At 45.5% G+C, this 23,159-nt stretch overlaps 1 protein-coding gene across 4 annotated transcripts; it reads right to left on the bottom strand.

The window, feature by feature from the left end:
• Positions 1 to 1,809: 1,809 nt before the first annotated feature.
• TGIF1 (TGFB induced factor homeobox 1) lies at positions 1,810 to 10,196 on the bottom strand. 4 transcript variants are annotated; one of them, XM_065889586.1, is made up of 4 exons: positions 9,747 to 9,945; positions 9,303 to 9,487; positions 3,674 to 3,900; positions 1,810 to 2,864 (listed from the first exon to the last, which is right to left on the bottom strand). In XM_065889586.1, the coding sequence occupies exons 2-4, from the start codon at positions 9,316 to 9,318 to the stop codon at positions 2,289 to 2,291; spliced, it is 819 nt and encodes a 272-aa protein (XP_065745658.1). In that variant the 5' UTR covers positions 9,319 to 9,487; positions 9,747 to 9,945; the 3' UTR covers positions 1,810 to 2,288. The 4 variants fall into 4 exon arrangements, with proteins under 4 accessions (XP_065745658.1, XP_065745657.1, XP_065745659.1 ...); XM_065889585.1 differs by lacking the exon at positions 9,747 to 9,945 and having other exon boundaries at positions 9,303 to 9,636; XM_065889587.1 differs by lacking the exons at positions 9,303 to 9,487; positions 9,747 to 9,945 and adding an exon at positions 7,957 to 8,253.
• Between the last annotated feature and the right edge of the window lie 12,963 nt (positions 10,197 to 23,159).

Raw genomic sequence — 23,159 nt, 5'->3', positions numbered from 1 at the left:
GGGACACAGGTTCAAGCCTTGGTCCAGGAAGATCCCACATGCCATGGAGCAACTAAGCCCGTGCACCACAACTACTGAGCCTGCACTCTAGAGCCCGCGAGCCACAACTACTGAGCCAGCGAGCCACAACTACTGAAGCCCATGCACCTAGAGCCCGTGCTGTGCAACGAGAAGCCACCACAGTAAGAAGCCCCAACAAAGAGTAGCCCCCACTTGCCACAACTAGAGAAAGCCCGTGCGCAGCAATGAAGACCCAATGCAGCCAAAAATAAATAAAAAAAATTTAAAAAACACAGGTTAAAAGTAAACAAATGAGAAAAGATATTTCATGCAAATACTAAGCAAACAGTTATTTCTATTTGGCTCCAATTTGAATAAACACTTTTTTACATGTACCTTTCCAATTACATTTGTTACACTCCAGTTATTTATCAACCTGGATCCATTTGGGGTGATTCTTTTTTTTTAATGTTTGGGTTTCATTTGACCCTTGACATTTATTTTTCTTTTAAATCACTCACATGACTGCTTTCTCCCCTCCCCCAACCAGTATGATTAATGAAATGTCTTATCAAGGGAAGCCTTTCAGGATTTGCTGGTCTCTCTTATCTGTACTCAAAGGATTTCCGCATTTGATCTAGCTATTAAAGCAGGTAATGATTCTTAATCCCCTTTGATTTTTCATTCATTCTTATTTGTTTACTTTGCTCCTTTTATGTCCATTATTTCCTTTTTGGTTTTGTCTATTTCTGCAACTCTGAGGTGGGGCTAGCCCACTGGCGGCTGATGAGCCCTTCAAAGCTGCCCCCCCCCCCACAGGCTAGAGGCACCACCTTCTCCTCCCTTGTTTTTTCTTCCAACTCCTGGTTGTCCTCATCAGTTTTTCTCTTCCACTTAGAGAAGAAGTCTTTGAGTTTAGCTCTTTCTACAGTAGGCACCTTCTAAACAGAATTTCAAAATTAGACAAACTTAAGTTTGGAAGAGTTTTCCTACATTCTTTAAACAATACTGAAGCTCTAATGCTCCCTCAAACTTAGACAATTCACAGCTGGGGCAGGGCTGGAAAGAACATGACTATAATAACAAAGAAACCTCATACTAAGCATGACTACAAAGAATGGTTTTGTGGCATGTGACAAATCTGCTCAAGTGAAAGGAACACCACCAATTCCCTTCTAGCCATCCTGGCTTCATCAAGAATTGCCTATCCCAACAAACTCCACTTGTGTATGCCACCACTTTTCACAAACCGTGACCTTAGGAAAGAAACCTAATAAACTAACAGTCCCATGGGAGACAGAACCCCACTGCTTTAACCACTTTAGACAATGTTTTAAAAGATGCTTTTAAATGTAAAGGCCATACCTAACTGGACCACTGAACAAAAATTATTTTAGACAGTAACATGCAAGAGGCAATACTAAGAACTGCTTGGGTTGTTGTTTACTTCTGAAAACTTGAGCCATGATCAGGTGCTTTGAGATCTTCCTTTTCAACGTGGGTCATGTCTTAAAATACGCAGACTAGGTCACCAAGGGATTTAGTGGTTAGCTAAACACCAATGGAAACGATTCATTCCAACTTGCAGTTTTGAGTAAAGATTTAAGGGCCTGCTATGCCTCCCATCAAGAGTAAATTATCACACATCCTGTTTATACAGCCTGGCTTGTCCACAGGTCTTCAAAGAGCTGGTGACACCCCCCTAACTCACACTCCACCCTACCCCCAACTTCCTGCTCGTTGGGGTGCTATATTCCTACTGATTTTTAAGAAGTGCCTCCCTCAACAAAATACTCTGCATTGCAGTACTTTTTAAAGAAAATACTTTATTACGTCATGAAAAAAATGCATCAATCAACTAGATTCATACTTGTTTGAAAAAAAATTGAAAATTTATTAATTAGACAGTATGTGGGCATCCTGTTCCACATGGGAATGAGAAGATGCTATAGGTTCTCTAAGTATTGCACAGTCTGAAAAAGACACCAACAAAAAAAAGGGGAGGGGAAAAAAAAAAAATCACATAATCTTGGGAACCACCTCACATTATGAATAATCTACCAAGAAACATTTAAAAAAGAAAACCCTTTGTTTCTACAGTAGCTTTGAGTTTATAGTTCTTGGAATGACTGTATTCCATTGACAACATCTCAGTAACAGGAAGCTTCATTTTAGCAATCCCATGTGCAAATATTAATAAAAAAATATATAAAATAATGCAATTCACCTCTTGCCATCATCCCAGCAATCATAACATTTCTGAGAACTGTTTTGCTTGAAAAAAGGGGTTAAGCCATAAGTTTTGCCTGAAGCTCCATTTCTGCAGCCCGTTTGAGTGCAACATCTACCAGAAGCTGAAATCCACTAAAATCTTGGTTGAGGTCCGGTGGAGTAGGGGGAGGAGTGTTGAAAAGACCACTCTGTGTGTGTGCACTTGGTCCAGATTTACACGTGTCCTCTGGGTACATGAGGGAGGTGTCTGTAAAGCTGCTGGCTGCCATCTGCTGTATATCTGTGTTTTGTCCCACACCAACTGACTGGCAGAGAGAGAAAGGCACATCTTTCAATGCAGTCACAGTGGTATGACAGATAACTGATGGACGAGCCAAAATGGATCCCGGGGATGATGGCTTAGGAGACAGTGGCCTCCCTAGGGCTGGGTTGGGTCCAGCTGTACAGGAGTGAAAAGGGCTCTCCTCTAGAGCCGGCATGAAGTTTCTGATGCCTGTTGCTGACTCCACAGAGCTGGCTTCAGATATCTTGGCCCCTCGGCGGGAAATTGTGAACTGATTTGGATCTTTGCCATCCTTTCTCAGCATGTCGGGGAGGAGCCTGCGCCGGGCGTTGATAAACCAGTTACAGACCTGAAATCATACGGGGATGTTTTAGACGCTTTAACACTCCGCCAACACGCCCGAGAACCTTCTTGGGGGTGCCTTACTGCTCTCTCTCTTTGCATTCAAGGAGGCATGAAAAGGCTTAACGGGACCTACAAAGTTATTTAGAGGTATTTGAGCCCAGCCAAGAAAAGAGAGGTGTTTCCTGTCATAAACCTCCTCTTTTTCTAATACAAATCCCCTTTTTGGTCTCTCATCATCCTTAAACCTTTTCAGGAGAAAGGAAAAGAAAGGTATACATTCTCAAACGCCTGAAAATGATTTTAGAGACGGAATTTTACCTTTTAACTCTCCCCATATTAACCTGTTATCTACTGCCCCAGCATTTAAGTTAATCAACTACAGGAAAACCTTTCCTGTATGAAAAGAGCCACTCCTCCCAGTTACTGATTTTTCCCAGTTCAAATGACAATGTCAACAGACAGAACATGAATTACCTCACTGAAGTCTGAACTTGTTTAAATATCAAACCAGTTTCCTGGGCAATAGAGTACGATTTAACCTCCTTCTTATGTTTGTTGCATAAAGGAAGGCTCTTTTAGGCATTAAAGGGAATGCTATTTGACAGATGACTGTCAAGTGTTTCTGTTTCTCTACATAGCCAGTTATTAGCTGTTAGCACTATAAAAACTTTACAAGAAAAAGATATGCCCCCTCCCCCTTTTTTTGAGTGGGGAGGCACTTAATGCCTTGCTATACAGGAATGCTATAAAGCGACTTTGGGGGGAAAAACCCACCACACCCCCAGGCATACAGCTGGTGTTCCTTTCCCTTACCTGTAGTGTAGAGAGGTGTGTTTGTTGGGACAGTAATGCTTTTTCTTGCTCTGAGGGGTAGGCATTGTATCGGTGTTCATACAGCCAATCGCGGAGAATCTGAACGGATTCCTTGGGCAGGTTGCCCCTCCGCCTTCTCTTGCCTGAGCCCGCAGAAGAGGAGAGGTCCAGGGGGCTGTCCATGCTGTCATCATCCTCGGTCTCACTGCCAGACGCGGCAACAACACCTAGAGAGGACAGAGGCCAGCCGTCAGCCACTGTTATCAGCAAAGCTCACCTCTTTTGACCACTCAGCACAACTGTGTTTTCTCAACTCTTGAGAGCCAAACAAGCGAAGAACGGGTGTTTTCCGTCCTGAAACACCAGAGCTCATGTGAAATCTCAAGAGTAATTCGACTAGCAGCATATTCTAGATTCCCAGCCCACCCGCAGATTCCCTTTCGTACCCATTTTCCTATAGGATTCAACATCTCACATTCCTTTTCAATGATGCTCAGAAATGTCTAATCCAGCAAGTGAGACAAAGCTGCACCTAAAGCGAATAGCTTGCCACGTGTGAAACAGGAAAGGTGTCATAAGCAGACGGGATGCGTCTGACAACCTTCTCCGTGAGGTCATTGCTAACTAGGAAAAAGAATCCAACTAATATACCTTTGAAACACTGTTCCTCCTCCCTCTTCCACTGAAGCTTTTGAAATAAAAAGGAAGATTTTTTCCACTGATATAAGCCAAGAAAATTACACTTGTAACCCAGTTAGTAGTCTAAAGATAAAATGCATGGCAGATTTTTCTGCCAATTCCTTTTCTTTTCCTTTTCATTGCTACCTCCATTTATTCAAAACTAGACACCTACTTTTAATGGACAGTACTAGTCACTTTTTACTAAATGCAAACAACCACTGAAGTTTTCAGTTTCACTGCATAAAAATATTCTTCTGTTTTTAGTACTTAATGTAAGAGGTCAAAAGATGCCTAGTAGTGAATAAACTTTAAAACTTCCATAAATTTCAACTGCCAGTTTAATCCGAACCCAGGATACTACATATCAATAAGCAGAGATCAGCTTTAAATCGTTACATGACAAAGAAAACTGAATATGCAACCCCCAGAGGAAACTCTCTTTTGTTTACAAGCGCTTTAATCCTACCAGAAATTTTTAAAAAGTCACACCCATAGAGAATATTTAAATCACACATAGACTGGGTTCTACAAAAATCGGACTTGGCCCTTTTAGACATTTAAAGATGATTTTGAACTTTAACCCTTCCCCGTTTCAAATCCACAAAAGGCTACTCAGACTAAAGACGTATATTCTCATTTTTGAAGACAATTTAGAATTTTTAAAACATAAATAAATTACAAACTATAGTATGCTTGAAAAACCAGTATTTCTATATAAAGGAAATTAAAGTAGCATGACATTTAAAGGTAGGCACTCTTAACTTTGTCGACACAAGCTCAAGTGGTTTTCCTTGATAGGAAATAAAAACAGAATATTCCTCAGAGTGATAAACCATTCAATGTATCTTAAAGGAACTTTCCCCAAACCCCATCCTTTCAAAGCATTTTAACACAATGAAACTCAAAAAGCTACTCATTCCAAGATTTGTTGATGAGCTAGCTCATCAGTTAATTGAGTCTAACTCTTCTTGGTGACACATTTTCAGTTTTGGACTGCAGGGGGCAGAAGGTGCTGGAGGGAGTGTCCGCAAAAAAGGCAGAACCTTCCAAAGACAAAGTAAAGCAAGTTCTAACAAAAGAGTAGGATGATCTTGCAAATTCACTTTGGCTCAAGGCTTAATTAACAAACAGCCATCAGTAAAAGGCCCAGCAATCCTAAATTTTAACAGCAGCTGCGTATCTGATGTTTTTCAACCCAGATTTCATTAAACTGCTTAAAAAGAAAGAAAAAAAAGGAGGCACATTTAAAACTGAAAGTGCTTTCACTGTTGAGAAGATGAGAAACTTTTAAAACCTGTGTTGAAACTTGGGTGAAAAACTATTAACAAAAAAACCTTAAGAAATTATAAAGGTTCCTGCTTTACATTTGCTCTGATAAAGAAATCTTAACTTTTAAAAACGTGTCAAGTAACTGAATGACTAAAGCAAATGTGAATAGAGCAATTTGTTTAAACTCTTCAAAAAGTCTGAAAAGTCAGAACTTCTCTAGGCTATTAACCCCACCACCCCTTTTTAACGTTTTAGAAACAGTGTTAAAGTCTGCTCACTGAACAGTGAATTCCCAACTGTAAATTGACAATCACAAATAGTTTGAAACAAACAAAAAACCCCTAAAGCCTGTCCTTTGATCTGCTCACTTAGTTTGACAAGAAGCCTGATCTTTCAAAACAGGCTAGTGACACAAAAGCAGGTTTCAGTTAAGCAACACCAAACTGCAGCGACTTTACTCTGTTCTCAGTTCATTTAAATAAAAGAGCGGCCAGGCCTCCGGACCTCTTAACAAATATTTCCAATATGTGCACAAAAGCTGACGGAACAGGAAGTTAAGACTTCAATTCCTTGGCTGTGCCAGCTGATATTTCACTACAGCAAACCACGTTTGCTGCTGTCAGGACTGTTTTCATTAAAACTCTCCCTCCGGATTGTGGCTCAACTTGGAAAAACAAAGACTTTTCCAAGTTACTCATTTCCTATTGTAACAGAGCTTTGGAACACTCTCCCGGTTACGACTTGTTTCCAAACGTTTTACTCTGCTCACACTTTAAAAAATGTGGTGGTCGGGGGCGGGGGGGCGGTGCGGGGGGATCACAAGCCTCTTTTACTCCATCCACATACAAGGAAATTTGTTTAGAAAGCCACAAGATGCTCTATGAATCCCATAGCCCTAAAAAGCATTTTTTTTTTCCTGAGTAGTAACAGGGGGAGGGGCAGAGCCTGGGGTGGGGGCAGAGAGACAATGGTTGTGAAGTTGTACTCTTTTTTTTTTTTTTTTTTTTGTGAAGTTGTACTCTTAAAAAAAGAAAATCTGGAAGAGACTAGAAAAGGATCTGGGAATAACAATAACCGAAAGCAACGCTTAAGGGTAAAAATAGGAAAAAGCAAACCTAACCTAACAGGTTTCCTGATCAGAACATCTCAGGAGAAGCGACGGGAAACGTACTTAACCCCCCAGGCACTAAATCCAAGGAGCGCTAGGATGAACCCAGCCGCAGAAGTTTGAAGCAAGAATCCCACATCGTCAGAAACCAGGAGCAAAGAGACTTAGGGGGTTTTCCTCAACGAATCTCCTTGCTTGTTTGAAAATCTTTTGGAGAGATCTTTTGGGCATTCTCAGTTTTCTAAGACGAGACACTATTGTCACAAAGCAGTCTTACCAAATCCCCGGCTCCGCGATTTTTAAAGTGCTTTTGTTTTCAACAAAACTTGAAAAGATTTTCACTGACTTTTATAAAACGGACAGTCCAACTCGGCGAGCCAGATCTCTTCCGGAGCCCTAGCGGAGGCCACTGGGCGCGGGGCCCCCAGGTGGCTGGAGGCTGGGGCGGGGGCGGGCAGGACCTAGAGGGACTCGCCGAGGGAGGAGCCCGGCCCCGCCGGCCCGGGAGCTTTTGTTCCGCCAACTCCTCGGCCCCCGCAGAAGTCGCCCCTCCGACCGCACGAGTGAGAGCAAACCCAGGCCTTGGAGTTTCAGATTACAAGAAGAAACTGAAAACGGGGCCGTGAATCTCAACCTCCTCAGGGGCCTGCCCACCCGCAGAGGATTTGCCAGGAAAACCTAAAAAGGGAAAGAAACCCGGGCAACCTCGGCAGTCTCCGCTCCCCCGCAAGGGCTCCGAACCAGTCGCGAAGTTTCCCCTCCAACACGTCACCTTTCATTGTTTCCATGAGTCGACGCGGTAGCAGTACCTCGCGCCCCGGGGCAGCGCGCCCCGAAGATTCCCCAGGGACCGGCGGGTTCCTGCCCCGTCCCCTGGCTGGGGTGGGGGGAGGGCGCCGAGAGAGGGGTGCCGGGAAGGACGGGGGGGCACCGGCACAATAACGGAGAGGGGGGAACCCCAGAGCCTTACGGGTGGTCGGGGAGGATCATCACAGCCTTCCCCGCCAGAGCCCGAACAATGGGGGGAGCCCGCCCCGGCGCAAGCCCAGCTCTGCTCTGCTCTCGGATCACAAGACGCACCCGTCAAAAACAACCCAACTTGTCTCAGTCAGTTCACCAGGAGGGAGAGAACGCCTTCCAGGGACGATCTGGACCTGTCAGCCTTCCACGAGTAGACCTGGTCTCCCTGGGCGCCCCCGGGCGCTCCCCGCGCGCCTCTTCTCGCCGAGCCCAGTTAAACGTCCAAACCTCTGAGCCCCCGCTCTCGTCCTTCAGGGTCCCCGGGGAGAGGACGCGCGGGGAGTTAGTTCCACTACAACTACCAAGGCCCCGGGGTGGACGTTTAGTTTGACTCCCGCCCGCAAAGCGGGAGGTGGGGAGCTCTGCGTGTTTCAAAGGCACCAGCCCAGGATCAAACGAACAGAAATCCAAGGTGAAAATGTGGCCGAGGGAACCCTCTCGGCTCCGAGGCTGCCCCACTCTAACGGGAGTCTGTTCTAACCGTATTCGCTCGACGAGTCTGAAAGAATGTGGAGCTGGAGAAACTCTGGCCGCAGCTGGGCATGCGCAGTAGTCACCCCTCCCCCCACCCCGCCCGCGCTGGCTTCCCCGAGCGATTAACTTCTGTTTTGAACCACTCGACATAAATCACAACAGAAAAGCCAACTCCGGCCCACGACGGAACATTCGGGGGTACCTCCCTGCTAGGGACTGAAAAGTTAACTTCAAAAGGGAGTTAAAATTCTTTGACCTTTCGTGGTGGTGTCTTTTTTTTCTCTTTTTCTTTCTGTGTATTTTGTTTTTAAACCAGACTGACGGCAAGTTTTAGCTATAAAGCTTCCAGAACGCTTCGTGGAAACAATGACAGACTCACTCTTTGCATGTCACACTTGAACTCATTCTGACTGCACGCCGCTTGCCCGCAGTCCTAACTCTTCCTCTTGCCCCAGATACATCGTGGGAAAACTTGTAGAGGCTGGGAATTCTGAAGTCTAGCTTTCCAAAGGGACCGACACCCGGGGGCGACCTGGGGTCCAGAGTCGCCTTCCTCTGATGGTGTAAACGCCCCATCCCTGGAGAAGACGTGCCCGGCCCAGCCGGGAGTGAGCGGGATCCCAGGAGCCCAACTTTGAGACAAAGGCGCCGCGGCTCCGCCAGCCGGGCCCCCCAGGGTCCCAACGGCGAAAAGCGGGGCAGGGATGCCCCCGACCCGGACCCCACTCCCCCGCCCGCGAGAAAGAGCAAGAAGCCACGCGGCGAGCGTGGGGTGTCTGCGGAGACAATGAAACTTGGAGGCGCACAAACAAGGCGGCGAGCGTGTTTTTTGACAACGTGCCAGCAGCGTGGAGAGGCCCGTCTCCCCACAACAGCCCCTCGGGTGTTGTGTCTAAGAAGGAAACAACAACTGCCATTTCAGACGCAGCCTCAACAAAGAGAACGGCCGCCGCTCGGGCCTGCGAGCCCCGGGGCGGAAAAGTCCACCAAGTCACTCTCGCCCCGAACCCAGCGCCGCCCCTCGAGCACGTTTCCCTGGGACTCGCGTCCACGGCGCGCGCAGCCCGCGAGCCTTACCTTTCTTGCTTTTCATTCTGGAGCTCCCCTTCCAGCGCGAGGCGACGCTGGGGTCTCCAGGGGCTAGGAGCGAGGGCGAAGGGGCCGAGCGATTGTCCTCCTTCCCGGCCGACTCTCCCGTAACTTGTAGGACGCGCTCCAGCCGTTATTGCTAAACAAGGCGCTCGGATCCCAGGCTCCCGCTCCTTGGGTGGAATTCAAGTGACACTTGGGCTTCCTACGGCCGGAATCTTCTGGCAGCCGGCCGGGGGCTCCCCCTCGCCCAACTCGCTCCCCTCCCCACTCCGCTCCTTTGTTCCCCGCTCCTGCTCGGCGCACCTCGGCGCTGTCAGAGTGAGCGAGACGAGGAGGGAAGGTACAGGAGGTCCTGCCTCCGCCCCCAGCCGCCCGCCCCGTCCCCCGCCCGCCCAGCCGCTCCTCCGCCCCTCCGCCCCTCCCCCGCACCTTCCAGCCGCGGAGGACGGCACCGAGCGCCGCGGCCGCGCCGCCTCACCCCGCGTCCCCGGGCCGCTGTCACCCGTCCCTCGTGGGGGCGGCCGAGCCCAGAAACGCGATCGCTGCTCCCCACTGCGCGCACGCCGCCTGCATCCCCGGCTCGGCGGCGGCGACACCAGCCGAGCGCCCCGAGTTTCTACTTTAGGCCTTTCTTCCCGGGCCTGGCGAGGGTGCCTTTGGTTAGGAAATTGCAACAGATGGAAAAGAGGCTGTCTCCTCCTCCCCCTCCTCCACCCCAGGGAAGAAAAGGCTCCCCTTTCGTTTTTGACAGCTGCCCCAACTCCACCGTCCCCGCTCTGGCAGCAGGAGAAGACAGCGGCTGCTGGTTCAAGGGGCGGGGCTCCGTAGGAAAAGTATTCGGGACAAGAACCAACTTCTTCCAGAATGCGCGGCTGCCATTGACACGCGGGCGCGGCGCGGCGCACCCTTCTCCTCCGGGGGCTCTTCCTGCACAGCCACAGTGGGGGGCGGGGGGGGGAGGATGAGGCACAGACACCCCGGGTGAAAGTCTGTTCCCCCCGGCTAAAGCTGCGAGTTCCGGACTGGATTGCAAGGCAGTTTCGAAATCTAACATGTTGCGGACAGACACTTGTCATGCTCACATGCTCTTTAAAAGTCTCTGCCCGGGGACGGCCCGGACGCGCGCCTGCCCCGCCTAGACTCGGCCTGACATCCGCACCCCCGGACCCGGGCAGCTGTGCCGCCTTTATGGGAAGGGGGCTACCACCCCCGGGGGCGCTCATCTGTTTCGGTAAACAGAGTCTACTTTTAGGACTTATATCCTGCTAGGGGACCCTTTTCTCCCCACCCCCCCACCCCCGGTACTTCAAACAGAAACTAACCATTAAGTAAATACATGTTCCTGTCGCTTTAATTTGGTTGAGAGGAAGACTCCAGTAGGAGTTCCTAGATGAAATTACCCTTTAAAAAGACTTCTCCTCTCCTCTCCTTTTCGCGTGTTTGTCCCCTTCGTCGTTTTGAAGTAAACGAACTGTCACATTGCCACATTAAGACTTTCCCCATCACTTAAAAAAAAAAAACAACCCAAACGTAAATAATTTAGCCTAATAGAGACGTCAGCTCCCGAGTCAGCCTCCAGTTTCTGCTCTGTGCTGTTTTTGTTTTGTAATCTCTGTGAAGAACCCGGCAGAAGCTCCGTGGAAATAAGGTTCAACCTAAGGAGGAATAAGGCAGCCAAACGATGACTAACTAGATTTTGGAGCCTCTGTTTTAGGATTACACTGAAAATTAAAGCCAGCCTCCCACCCACTCACCCTCCCCCAAAAAAGACACCCCCGCCCCGAGAGTGAATAAGGCCAGAGTTTACAAAGCTTGGGTGGTTTTTTCCAATTACAGGACTTACAATGAATAAACAAGGAAAACAGCGTCAGTCTAAAGAAGGGAACGACCTTACGATTATTTTTTTCCTGTGGTGTGCCGACTGCTCGGCACCTAAGAGAACACACATCTAAAACGACCAAGCGGGGAACATGGTCCTGGGGGAAACCACCAGCCTGGAGGGGCTCCCCTGTAACTTGCCGGAGCGCAGTTCCTTCCCGGCCTGGCGGCAGATGAATCAGCGGCTGCGCCCGCGCGCAAGACAGATGTGGGGCGGGGAGGGGCCCGTTAGAGGGCCGCTCTGCTCCCGCGTTTGAAGGGTTGTTTGTTACTGGGATTGGTGGCTCACATCCGTTGGGGACCGGGAGAAGGGGGAGGAGGGACGCAGGAGGAGGAGCCGGACCGCCGGCGCTGCGCCTCAGCGGTCGGGGTGGCAGGAGCCTCGTCTGGAGCCGGTTACTGGGGAGACGCTTTGTTTGCTAACTTCGAAAGCCGCTTCGGCTGCCTCGGCCTCTTTCGAAGCCGGTCCACGAAACCCGCCTTCGGGTCGGCTTAACCCTCCCCCTGGGCCGTTTGCACCAGCGCGAGGCAAAACAGTTTCCTTCTTCCGCGTGGTTCTCCGCGGCCACGCGGTGGCTCTCATTATGTACACAAAGGTATCTTTTCCTTCGTCTAAGTGAACTTGGCTGATTATTGCGATTCTCAAGCAGCCGAGATGGAAACCGAGGGTTGCAGGGAGTTTATAGCTAGAAAACAAACTTTACCGGGGAAGGGACGCCGAGAATTAAAAGCCTCTTTTCAAATGGCCAGGAGGAGAAAGTCGAACGTTCAACTCTCTCGCTGGAGGTCCGGCTTGGTCCGGGCAATGCTCACCTTTGGCTCGAGCGAATCACACCGAAGCAGCTATTAAAGCTGGCGAGATGCTCCCGAGAGGAACACGGGCCCCCTCCCCCGGGTCGATGTCCTCCCTCCCACATCCTCAAGGCCCGTCCCAAACTTGTTTGAAGCTGTGGATTGTTGGTGCATTCTGGGAAGAAAGTGCCTGGAGTCTGCGTAACACAGGCCAGGAAAACAACCCGAAAGAGTGGGCTTGAAAAACCAGCAGTTGCTTAGGATATTTTTGTTTATTTGCTTTTCTCAAGGTGGAAAAACAAGTTTCAGTTCTGGCTCTGTGAGTCCCGAAATATCCCAGGTAGGGCCTCTCGGTGAAACCGATCCAGTGTCCTCTAAGATTCTTCCCAGTGCCTGGGGGGAGGAAATGTGGATTCACATTTACTATGTATTATTTGCTGAATTCATGTGGATGTTAATTATACTGGAAAATTGCATGAATGAAAAGTGAGAAAGTGTTTGGTACTTGATCGTCGTTTTGCACCATTATTTTTTCCCTCCAGGCACACAGTTCCATTTGGTGTCTTATCTTCCCAGGCTGCCTCAAGGCCAAGACAAGACACAGAGTTAAGTTACTTTTCACAGCTGCAAACCCTTCAAAAGCAAAAACTCAAAAAGAAACTTGGAAAGGCACATAAGCCAGAAAAGTGTATCAATACTTGCAGTTATTATTTTGATACGTGGTCCATCAAGTGATTGAAGACTATTTATTTCCTTCATCTCAGTGACCGCTGATAAAGCCTGATTCCACGGGGCACTGTCTTACGCCGAGGAATGATGACTCACGGTCACTGGATCCCTTTTGCTTCTCCTCTCTGGGGAACAGATATTTTTATAAAATATGCAGACTGCGGGGCTCCAAGCACTGCACAAGGCTTCTATAATCATCTCTTGACATCTCAGGTCAGGGGGTCCTAGGCTGCTTAAGGAGAAGCCAACCATTGTCTTTTCAAGGGCCTGGGGCTGGGCTACAACCACCATGTGGTGATTTTATCTGTCCCATCAGCATGACTCTCCTCCCCTTAGTTACATGAATAATGTAACTTGTGCTACTACTTTTGTTTGTAATCACTTTTCTCCTGGCCTGCATTTCCCTTCCCAGCCCTTTTTTCCCTCTGCAGCACAGGCCTCATTTTTCTTTCCCTAGAGGGGATTTGAACTCAACGGGACAAAGCAGAAAGATAATTGTTCAGCACGGCCTCTAACCTCTCTATTCTCAACGTCATGATCTGTACTGTGTTTTACAGTTTACGAAACAATTTAAATGACCTCATTTAATACTCAAACTAGTAAGCTAGGTTATTATTTTTTTCCTAAAGTGAAGATAGCACATCCAAATATAACAAAGCTAAAAGGCATAAAACCAAGTACTGGACATAAATTACCTGACTGAAAATCAAGTGTGCTCGCATCATCTGTGGAGGGTCTGGTGGATGTGGAAGGCAGTATGGGGCAGAGACTGACCACAGATTACAACACCAGGGCCACCTGAGCACATGGAGGTTGCTCTAAAACCTGTCTCTTCTCTGAAATCTACCTGGAGTTTTACCAGAGGCTCTCTTCCAACCTGCCTGCTTTTTGTGCTTTTCTTCTTTCCTCATTTTTTAATTACAAAAAAAGGGGCGGGGTGGGGTGGAGGGAAGACTGTTCTCAAAAATCCAAGCAAGAAAGAAGTATACATAGTGAAATAGGAAAGACCTCTTAATCGACCCCTTTACTCTCCATATGCGCATATGTATATTACACTCAAATGTAAGGGGGTTTTCATTGTTATTTGTTGTTTTCAAGTCCCCTCTGCCTGGGATGGCCCCACAGCATTTGCTGCCCATCGGGCTTTTTCTCACCAGTCAGAATTTGGCCTAAATATCTTCTCAGAAGAGTCTTCTGTGACCACTTGACCTAAATTTATTTACCTTCGCTGCCACCATCTCAGGGGTTCTCAACCGCAGTCCTGTTTGGGGCTGGATAATTCTCGGTTGTAGGGGGCTGTCCTGTGCATTGTAGGATGTTTACCAGCATCCCTGGCGGCTAACCAATACTGGCTGGTAACACCCTCCCCCCAAGTTGTGACAAACATCTCCAGACATTACCAACGTCCTCCAGAGGGGATAGAAATTGGGGTGGGGGACACCTCTGGTAGAGAACCACAGGTCTCGCTCAACCCTTTCTTTTCTTCCATAGCCCCACAATTTTTTTTTTTTTTTGGATGCGCGGGCTCTTAGTTGCTGTGGGTGGGCTGTTCACTGTGGCGCGCAGGCTTCTCTCTAGTTGTGATACGCAGGCTCTGTAGTTGCGGCATGAGGGCTTACTTGCCCTGAGGCATGGGGGACCTTAGCTCACCGACTAGGGGTCGAACCCACATCCCCTGCATTGGAAGGCAGATTCTTAACCACTCGACGGCCAGGGAGGCCCCATAACACTGCAAGTTTTAATTATTTTGCTCATTTGACTGTTAGTGTGTTTGTCGTCCTTTGACACCCACCCCCACTAAAATGTGTGCTTATTGTTAAATATTCCCGAACTTGGCACAAGGCCTCAACCATAAAGGGACCCAATAAATATTTCTCAAACAAAATAATGCATGAAAATGAGACTGTAAGAATCGTTAATAAGAATACAATCCGTTATTGTAAAGAACACGCCAGGCAGCGTTAAATACTTCACATATTTTAATCTTTATTCCTGAAAACATCCTGAGAAGCACGCCTTATTGTTATCCCCATCTGACAGATGAAGAAGGGCAGTTCAACCATTTGTCCCGCCATTCTGACCCCTGGTCCATGATCCAAACAATAATGATATTCTGCAGCTTGCTTTTTTCATTTATGTTTAGTGCTAAGCGTTTAAATAGTGTCTAATTTGTAACTAAGCACAAAAAGAAAGTGCAATTATAGTTAAAATATTCAACAATTGATAAAACATAGGCACCAACCAATGCCAGGAGCTCCTTCGGACTGTAAACGAGGGCAAACGGAACCAGTGTGTCTCAACAGAATGTCAGTTTGTATGTAGATCTTTGGGGGCTTTTGTGAGTATATTTGTAGGAGTCCCTGGAAGGTAGACTAGCTGAGTCAAAGGGCTGTGCATTCAAAATTTTCCCAGATGTTGCCAAATTGCCCTCCAAATCATCTTACATAATTAAAACCTCTTTCTCTACACCCTTGCTAACACCACACATTATCAATCAATTTCATATTTGCCAGTCTCCTAGACAAATACATGACACCTAACTTTTTTAAGAACACATGTCTTGGTTTGAGAAGGTGAGCACGTTCTTGTGTTTTCTGTGCATTTATTTCTTCTTTTCACCTGTTCATAACTTTCGTCAAGTTTTCTACTGTGTTCCTTGTTTTTCCTGTTCTTTTTTTCTTCTTTTATTTTCTTTTGGCTGTTCCGCTTCTAGGATCTTAGCTGCCTGACCAGGGATTGAACCCGGGCCCTCAGCAGTGGAAGCACAGAGTCCTAACCACTGGACCACCAGGGAATTCCCTTTCTTCCCTTTTTAAAATGGTGAGAACCAGCCTGTTTTTGTATGAGCCTAAAGGCATTTGACAGAATTAAAGGAACAAGGTTAGATGGACCAATAATGAAGGCGGGGGCGTGGGGTGATGTGTCCTGATTTAAAAAAAAATATATATATATATAGTTTGGAATAAGTACCATATTTATGAGGTAAAAGTAAGACCTTCAGAATACTGTACCAGTTTTTAACTGAGTCCCTTTCTCCTCTTTCCATCAAAGGGTTAATCCACTCATATGTTTCCATTTATCACCATTACCTCGTCTCAAAGCTGTAGAGGACCCATTTATAACAGCAATAAAACGATGAAATATCTAGGAGTAAAATTAACAAGAAATATGTGCAAGTTTTATGAAGAAAACTTTAAAACCCTACTGAGGGACATAAAGGAAGACTTAAGTAAAATAAAAGATATAATTTATCCTTTCCTGCAAGATTCAATAGCGAAAGCATAAAGATGTTTATCTTCCCCAAATCGATCTTTAAATTCAAAGCAATTTCTATTAAAATTCCAACAGGATTTTTTTCTTTAAATTGCTACACTTCATCAAAATTAAACAACCATACAATAGCCTGGGAAATTCTGAAAGAAGTGTTGGGATGGGAGGAGGGCAGGGGAAACCCCTTCAAATATTAAAGTGTATTTTGAAGTTAATAATAATTAAAATGTAAGTGTTTTGTACTGAGAATAAATAAAGAGGAAACAAAGAACAATGAGAGTTTAGAATATGATATGGACATTTAGATTTTGGCAAAGGTGACTTTTCAGATCAGGGTAAATTGAATTGGGACAATTGACTACTTTTAGTTAAAAATCAAGCTGATCTCTATCTCACTCCTTTAAGAAAAATAAAACTCATCTGAATCAGAGATTGAAATGTTAATTAAAAAGGCAACCCTGTATGTTCTAGAACAGTGGTTCTCCAGGCGGGATGTATGTGGCAACTTTGCCTCCCAGGGGACATTTGACAATGCCTGGCGACATTTTTGGTGATCACAGCTGGAGAGGAGCGGATGCTACTGGCATCTAGTGGATAGAGGCCAGGGATGCTGCTGTTTCACTGCACACAGAACAGACCTCCACAGGAAAATCATCCTGTCTGGAGGGTCAGTCGTGCTGAGGTTGAGACCACTTGTTCTGGAAGGAGGCATGAATATGATCTTGGAGTGGAGAGGCCTTTCTAACCAGGACACAAAATTGAGACCCAGTAAAAGAGATACATGTGTATAAGCATTTTGTATTTTTAAAAAAACTTGTGTTTGAGGAAAAAAATCATAAAATTTTCAAAAGCAAAAAAACTGGGAAAAAATAACCGGCGGCACATGTCAGGCACAAGACCTGGTTACCGAACTTATGGAGAGCTGATACAAATCAGAGGAAAAAAACCCTGTTTTTAAAAAGTAAAGTTGGGCAAAGTCTATAGATAAGCAGTTCAAAAAAAAAGAAAAAGAAATCCAAATAAACAGAAACATGAAAAAAAAAAGCCACCAAGAAAACTATTTTGCAGTCATTACAACAACAAAGTAAATCAGACTGAGCTGATATAGAAAGATGACTAATATATGTTGACAAGCTTTTTTGTTTTTGTTTCTTGGGGGATTTTTGGCAGCACTGTGAGGCTTGTGGCATCTTAGTTCCCCCGCAAGGAATTAAACCTGGGCCCTTGGCAGTGAGAGCTTAGAGTCCTAACCACTGGACTGCCAGGGAATTCCGTGGTACGTTGTTTTTAAGCAAGGTGAAGAACATTATAGTATTACCCCCATTTTAAAAAATTATTTATTCGGTTGCTCTGGGTCTTAGTTGCGGCTCTCTGGCTCCTTAGTTGTGTCATGCAAACTCTTAGTTGCGGCCTGTATGTGGGATCTAGTTCCCTGACCAGGGATTGAACCCTGGCCCCCTGCATCGGGAGCTCAGTCTTAACCACTGCGCCACCAGGGAAGTCCCTAGTGTTGCCCTTCTGTGTAAAATGTTTTATGCCTATATTTCTTTGGAACGATACTCAAGGAAACATTAACAATGGCTACCTTTGGAGGAAGAGAAGGGTAGAAAGGAATGAGATGCATGGCAAGGAGGGTTTTTTTAATCTTATGCTTTTTTGTACAAGTCTGAGAAATGAGAGACAGACAGAGACAGAGGAAGAATATGAGCTGGAGTTGGAGAAGGCAGGTGCCCAGTCTAGACTGGTCATCATTTTTTTTACCTTCACTCATTCCTTCTTCCCAGCTCTTCCTCTTTTTAATGGAGATCTGAGTTTCTGGCTTATTTTCCTTCTCTCTAGAGAACTTCTTTTAACGTTTCTTACAAAGGCAGGTTTACTATCATCATTTTTGATGACTAAATAATAGTTCGTTGTAACTATGGATATAATTTATGTACCAATCCCCATTTATTGGACACTTAGGTTTCGTTCTGGTTTGAGTTAGAAGGGATTTTCAAAACTCATATAAAAACCTGAGCAGGGGTCTAAAATAGGATGAGCTGTATTTGGGGCCTTGAAGTCTGGTTCTTACAGTTCAGGAGCCAGGGGTGGTTAATCATTAGCAAGTGTGAATAACCCCCAGTGACACCCTGGGAGTTCATTATTCACTGCTATTTACAGGAAGTATCAAAGGCTGTCAAACCATTGGAATTGGATTGCCAAATCTGCAAAATGGGAAAGGTTAATCCTGATGCCGGTAATCTTTACAGAAAATTTGGCCAACCATTATAATATGTAACAAGGGAGCAAGATACTTTCCTCAAAATGAATGAATAAAAGCTGTCGATATATGGATGGAGTCCGCATACCCCTTGAAAGGCACGCAACACTTAAGTAAAGGCTTTCTCTTCTATTGGTGTGTTCTTACCAGGGGACAATCTGCTTCCTAAAGCGTATCATCAGGCCTCCACAGGATGTCATGCAAAAGCCAAAACGATGATTCCATATTACCTTAAAAGGGAGGAAAACATTCACTTCCAAGCTACTTGGGTAAACTTTATCTTTAAAACTTAGGTATATTTGATTTTATTTCTCCAACCCATTTTGGAAGCTCTCCTCAGCAACACACAGAGTAGATTAGCGGGGGCAAAATTAATTTCTAAATCAGCCCATATGCGCCTCTCCCCTTCCCCTTGTGCTTGGTAGCAACTCATACATACTCTACTACTCTTGAATACATTTTATTTTTATTTATTTATTTATTTTTAAATAAATTTATTTATTTATTTATTTTGGGGTGTGTTGGGTCTTCGTTTCTGTGTGAGGGCTTTCTCTAGTTGCGGCGAGCGAGGGCTACTCTTCATCGCGGTGCGCAGGCCTCTTACTGTCGCGGCCTCTCTTGTTGCGGAGCACAGGCTCCAGACGCGCAGGCTCAGTAGTTGTGGCTCACGGGCCCAGTCGCTCCGTGGCATGTGGGATCTTCCCAGACCAGGGCCCGAACCCGTGTCCCCTGCATTGGCAGGCAGACTCCCAACCACTGCGCCACCAGGAAAGCCCTACATTTTATTTTTAAAAAAACCTTAAAAATAGCCAGGTGACCTCACAAACAAGGACTTTGTCCTGTCTTTGTTTTTTTCATTTTTTTGATGTAAAAATGTAAATATATCTAATAGTGGAGATCCTAGTGTAATAAATCCCCAAATATTCATCAGCCAGCTTCAACAATTATCGACCCATGGCCACTCTTGCTTCATCTATACCCTCACATACTTCCTTCTCTCCTATATTATTCTGAAGCAAATCCCAGACATTCTGTCACTTCTGGATAAGCTCTCCTAGTTAATGCTCTGCTTGCCTCGGCAGTAACACCTTCCTCCCTAGGCTAAATGGTTTGTTTACTAAAGGAGCTAAGAAGTCCCAGAATTATGCCCTATTGTATTTTCCTTTCTGGCTATTTCTCTTCCTGTGGTTAAACATTTTCTTCTTGCCAGAGAGACCAATTACATTTTATCTTTAGATGGGGCTTTAAAGCTTTTAGTTCTACTAGCCTCTGTTAGACCAATAACTGAGGTACATTTTCTCTTTTGCACAGTTCTACCCTCAAAACTTATATCAGTTTCTCCCATTTGAACTTGTCAGTTGCCCTTTTTTTTTTTTTTTCCCCGTGGTTCAGGAAGCATGTTCACCAAATCAGTATCTCACTTTGAGGTCTCTAGAAATATTATTCTACTTTACTGACTATAAAGAAAAACATTACTTTAAAAATTCACAGCTACAAATGACTTTAAGGCAAATTATTTCCTTCGTGTGTGTGTGTGTGTGTGTGTGTGTGTGTGTGTGTGTGTGTGTCAGAGAGAGAGAGAGAGACAAAGAGAGAGACAGAGACAGACAGAGGAATAGGAAGATGGGGGAGTAAAGTCTAGAAAGATTTGATACATCTAGTATGGAGTTGTTTTCAGCCAAAACGACAGCCAGATGGTAACATTAAAACACAAACAGGGGCTTGCCTGGTGGCACAGTGGTTGAGAGTCCGCCTGCCGATGCAGGGGACACGGGTTCGTGCCCCGGTCCGGGAAGATCCCACATGCCGCAGAGCGGCTGGGCCCGTGAGCCATGGCCGCTGGGCCTACGCATCTGGAGCCTGTGCTCCGCAACGGGAGAGGCCACAATGGTGAGAGGCCTGCGTACCGCAAAAAAAAAAAAAAACACCCAAAAAAACCACACACAAACAGGACTTATTTAAGTTTTAAAACATAATATCCTGACCATTAGGTTTGAAAAACGTAGAATCATCAATAGCTTATCTGAACGCTTTCCCTCCCTCCCTCCCTCGCTCTCTCCCTTCCCTTTCCTTCTTTCCTTCCTCTCTCCCTCTCTTTCTGTCTCTCTCTCTCTCATAATTCTTGGACACATTATCCCTCATTGGAAATCACAAATCTGTGACCAATCCTAAATATTTTATACTTCACAAGAATCCCATTTAGTTGTTAAAACTAAACAAATCAACTATTCGCAAAAATGGTGTCTAGATTTCTTGAGTTAGGTACACTTTGCCTTCATCTAATAAAATATGTTCATCCTACCAGCTTTTTTATGGGAAAGAATAAACCCATACCTACACAAACTTCTATATGATTAGTCATTTGTCACTTATTTGTCTTCTTGAAAAGTACATTTTCCAAACATTCCGTAACCACAGTGCTTTGCCTTCTGTCACTTTTTTGAGCCTCCAAGAATTCTTGAGACATCATCACCCCAGTCTAAAATATAAGCCCCTCCATGGAGCTTTGAAATCCAATTCCCAAAGTAACCTACCTATTTTTCAAATTGATGATGCTGTTTAGACAAAGTTTCCTCTCTAATGTAACTTAAACCTACATCTGCTCCTCCCATTTCTCCCTCACCTACCCCCAAATTCTTCTCTTATTATTTTGCAAACTGCCGTCAAATCATTTCTGCTCAGAAAATGCAAAATATCAACTTTAGTCCAGGAAAAAAATAACGTAAATTTTGTTTGTTGGACTTCAAGTTGTGTTAAGAAGATTTGAGTAAGTTACTGTGAAGGAATCCTTATCTGGTAACGGGTGGTCTAAGCTGGAAACAAACAAACTGAAAATACTGGAGTGGGAAGTTTACACTCATTCCTCATTGATTAGCTGTGGGATTAGAATGCCTCACCTCCACCCGGCACCGCCCCCTCTCACAGAGCAGATGGCCCAGGTATCAATTGTTCTCAAGAAGCGCCGCTGAGAAGGTTTGCAAGACATGCAAAAAGACTTTATACTCTTACTTCCGGGATAATGAAATTGAAGGTTTACTTCCTTTTACCTGGGGGTCTCGAAATCTACACTCTAACCCACGTCCACTCCAGACCTTATTCGAATGTCCACAGAAATAAAACAAAACTAAACTAAACTAAATTTGTGTGCTTCTCTTCCAGGATTCAGCTTTGTCTATTGCAAAATTTGACAATTTGCAGCCTTAAATGTCAACGCCTGTGCCCGAGTTGGTGGGATTTTGCCTCCCCATTCTCTTGCAAATTTTCTGCAATGAGCTTGGATTCTCTTACTTTTTTTTTTTTTTTTTTTTTTTTTTTTGTGGTATGCGGGCCTCTCACTGTGTGGCCTCTCCCATTGTGGAGCACAGGCTCCGGACGCGCAGGCTCAGCGGCCATGGCTCACGGGCCCAGCCGCTCCGCGGCATGTGGGATCTTCCCGGACGAGGGCACGAACCGCGTCCCCTGCATCGGCAGGCGGCCTCTCAACCACTGCGCCACCAGGGAAGCCCAAGGATTCTCTTACTTTTAATCAGCATAAAAAGCAATACGTTTATTTTTAAAATTTTAAATAAAAGCTGCCTATTCTTGGCACCAGAGTATAGATACAATTACAGGTTCTACGTGTGAACCGAAAGAGTGATATTATGCATTTGACAAATATTGGCAGTGATTCTTGAGTGCTTTGTGTCAAGTTTTTAAGCTGGTTGGTGTGAAAATAAAATAAGTAAGCAAAGAACAATAGGTGAATGTGCCCAGGGCAACAAAGTACGAGAAAAGATAAGTAGTTCAGGGCATTTCAAAAACTGGAGGAAGCAGAGTTTGCAAGGATTTGAGGAAACAGAGGCCTGTTGCTCAAAGCCAGTGACAGAGGAACTCACCAAAGTACATCTACAGTCTAGAAAAGGGGTGTATTCTTTGATCCAGCAGCTACACTTTGGGAGATTTATTCTAAGGTTTGGTGGTCTGATTTGGCAGCTACATAAGGGAGTCATGGAAGGTAAACCTCAAAAAGTATGGATATATTGAGGGACTTCCCTGGCGGTCCAGTGGTTAAGACTCTGTGCTTCCACTTCAGGGGGTGCAGGTTCGATCCCTGGTCAGGGAACTACGATCCCACATGCCGCATGGTGTGGCCAAAAAACCCCACAAAAAACAAAAAACATACTAAAAGAAATGTATATTGAGGTCAAATTACCAGCCTGAGGTGGGGTCAGGCCTTATTCTGTAGGAAATGATGACTATTTGGCCATACCTCAGGGAGATGAAGTTTGCCGTTTTCCCTAGAATGAGTTAGAGGCGAACAGCCTCCTTAAAACAGTTTTAAAAGATTAAAGGCCCCAATTTCATTGTGCCTGTGAGAATGGGAATGATTTTTTTCACTTGGCAGTTTAAGTTTCTAAAAATAAAATTTACTGAACCTATTTATTACAAACACTTAAAATCGAGAAAACACTTTACCATCGTTTATACTATAAAAAGATAATGAGTAACCTAGATAATGCGAACCACTTCAGGCCGGGCTGGAGCCAGAATTTCGACTGCATAAGTCAGCTGTGTTACATGGCTTTATTTTTCCTGTCCACACTGCAGAGGTCAAAAGGTGTGAAAGGCTTGGAAAAGGCTAGATTTCTCAGCTTCTCCAAGCATCCTCGGGAGGTGTCAGCCCGCAAACAGGCTGTTGGCTAATTACGGTGGTTATGAAGTGCCTCCTGGGCCCGCTCATAACTATTTTTTAAATAGGCTGTTTCTCACCTTGATCGGCAAGATGTTACCAGATCTCTGACGGAAAAGAGCCTGTTCCTTAACTGTTTTTGCAGAATGAAACTGCAGAATCAGTGCTGGGGAAGTCGAGCTGATGTGGGGTTGAAGCATTAAAATCTGGGGCTGCCAACCCTCATTTTTTTTTTTTTTTTTTT

Source organism: Phocoena phocoena, chromosome 13 (genome assembly GCF_963924675.1).
Source record: "Phocoena phocoena chromosome 13, mPhoPho1.1, whole genome shotgun sequence".
NCBI classification, from domain to species: domain Eukaryota; kingdom Metazoa; phylum Chordata; class Mammalia; order Artiodactyla; family Phocoenidae; genus Phocoena; species Phocoena phocoena.
The sequence above is the reverse complement of the archived record's forward strand: the minus strand, read 5'-3'. Positions and strand labels throughout refer to the sequence as shown.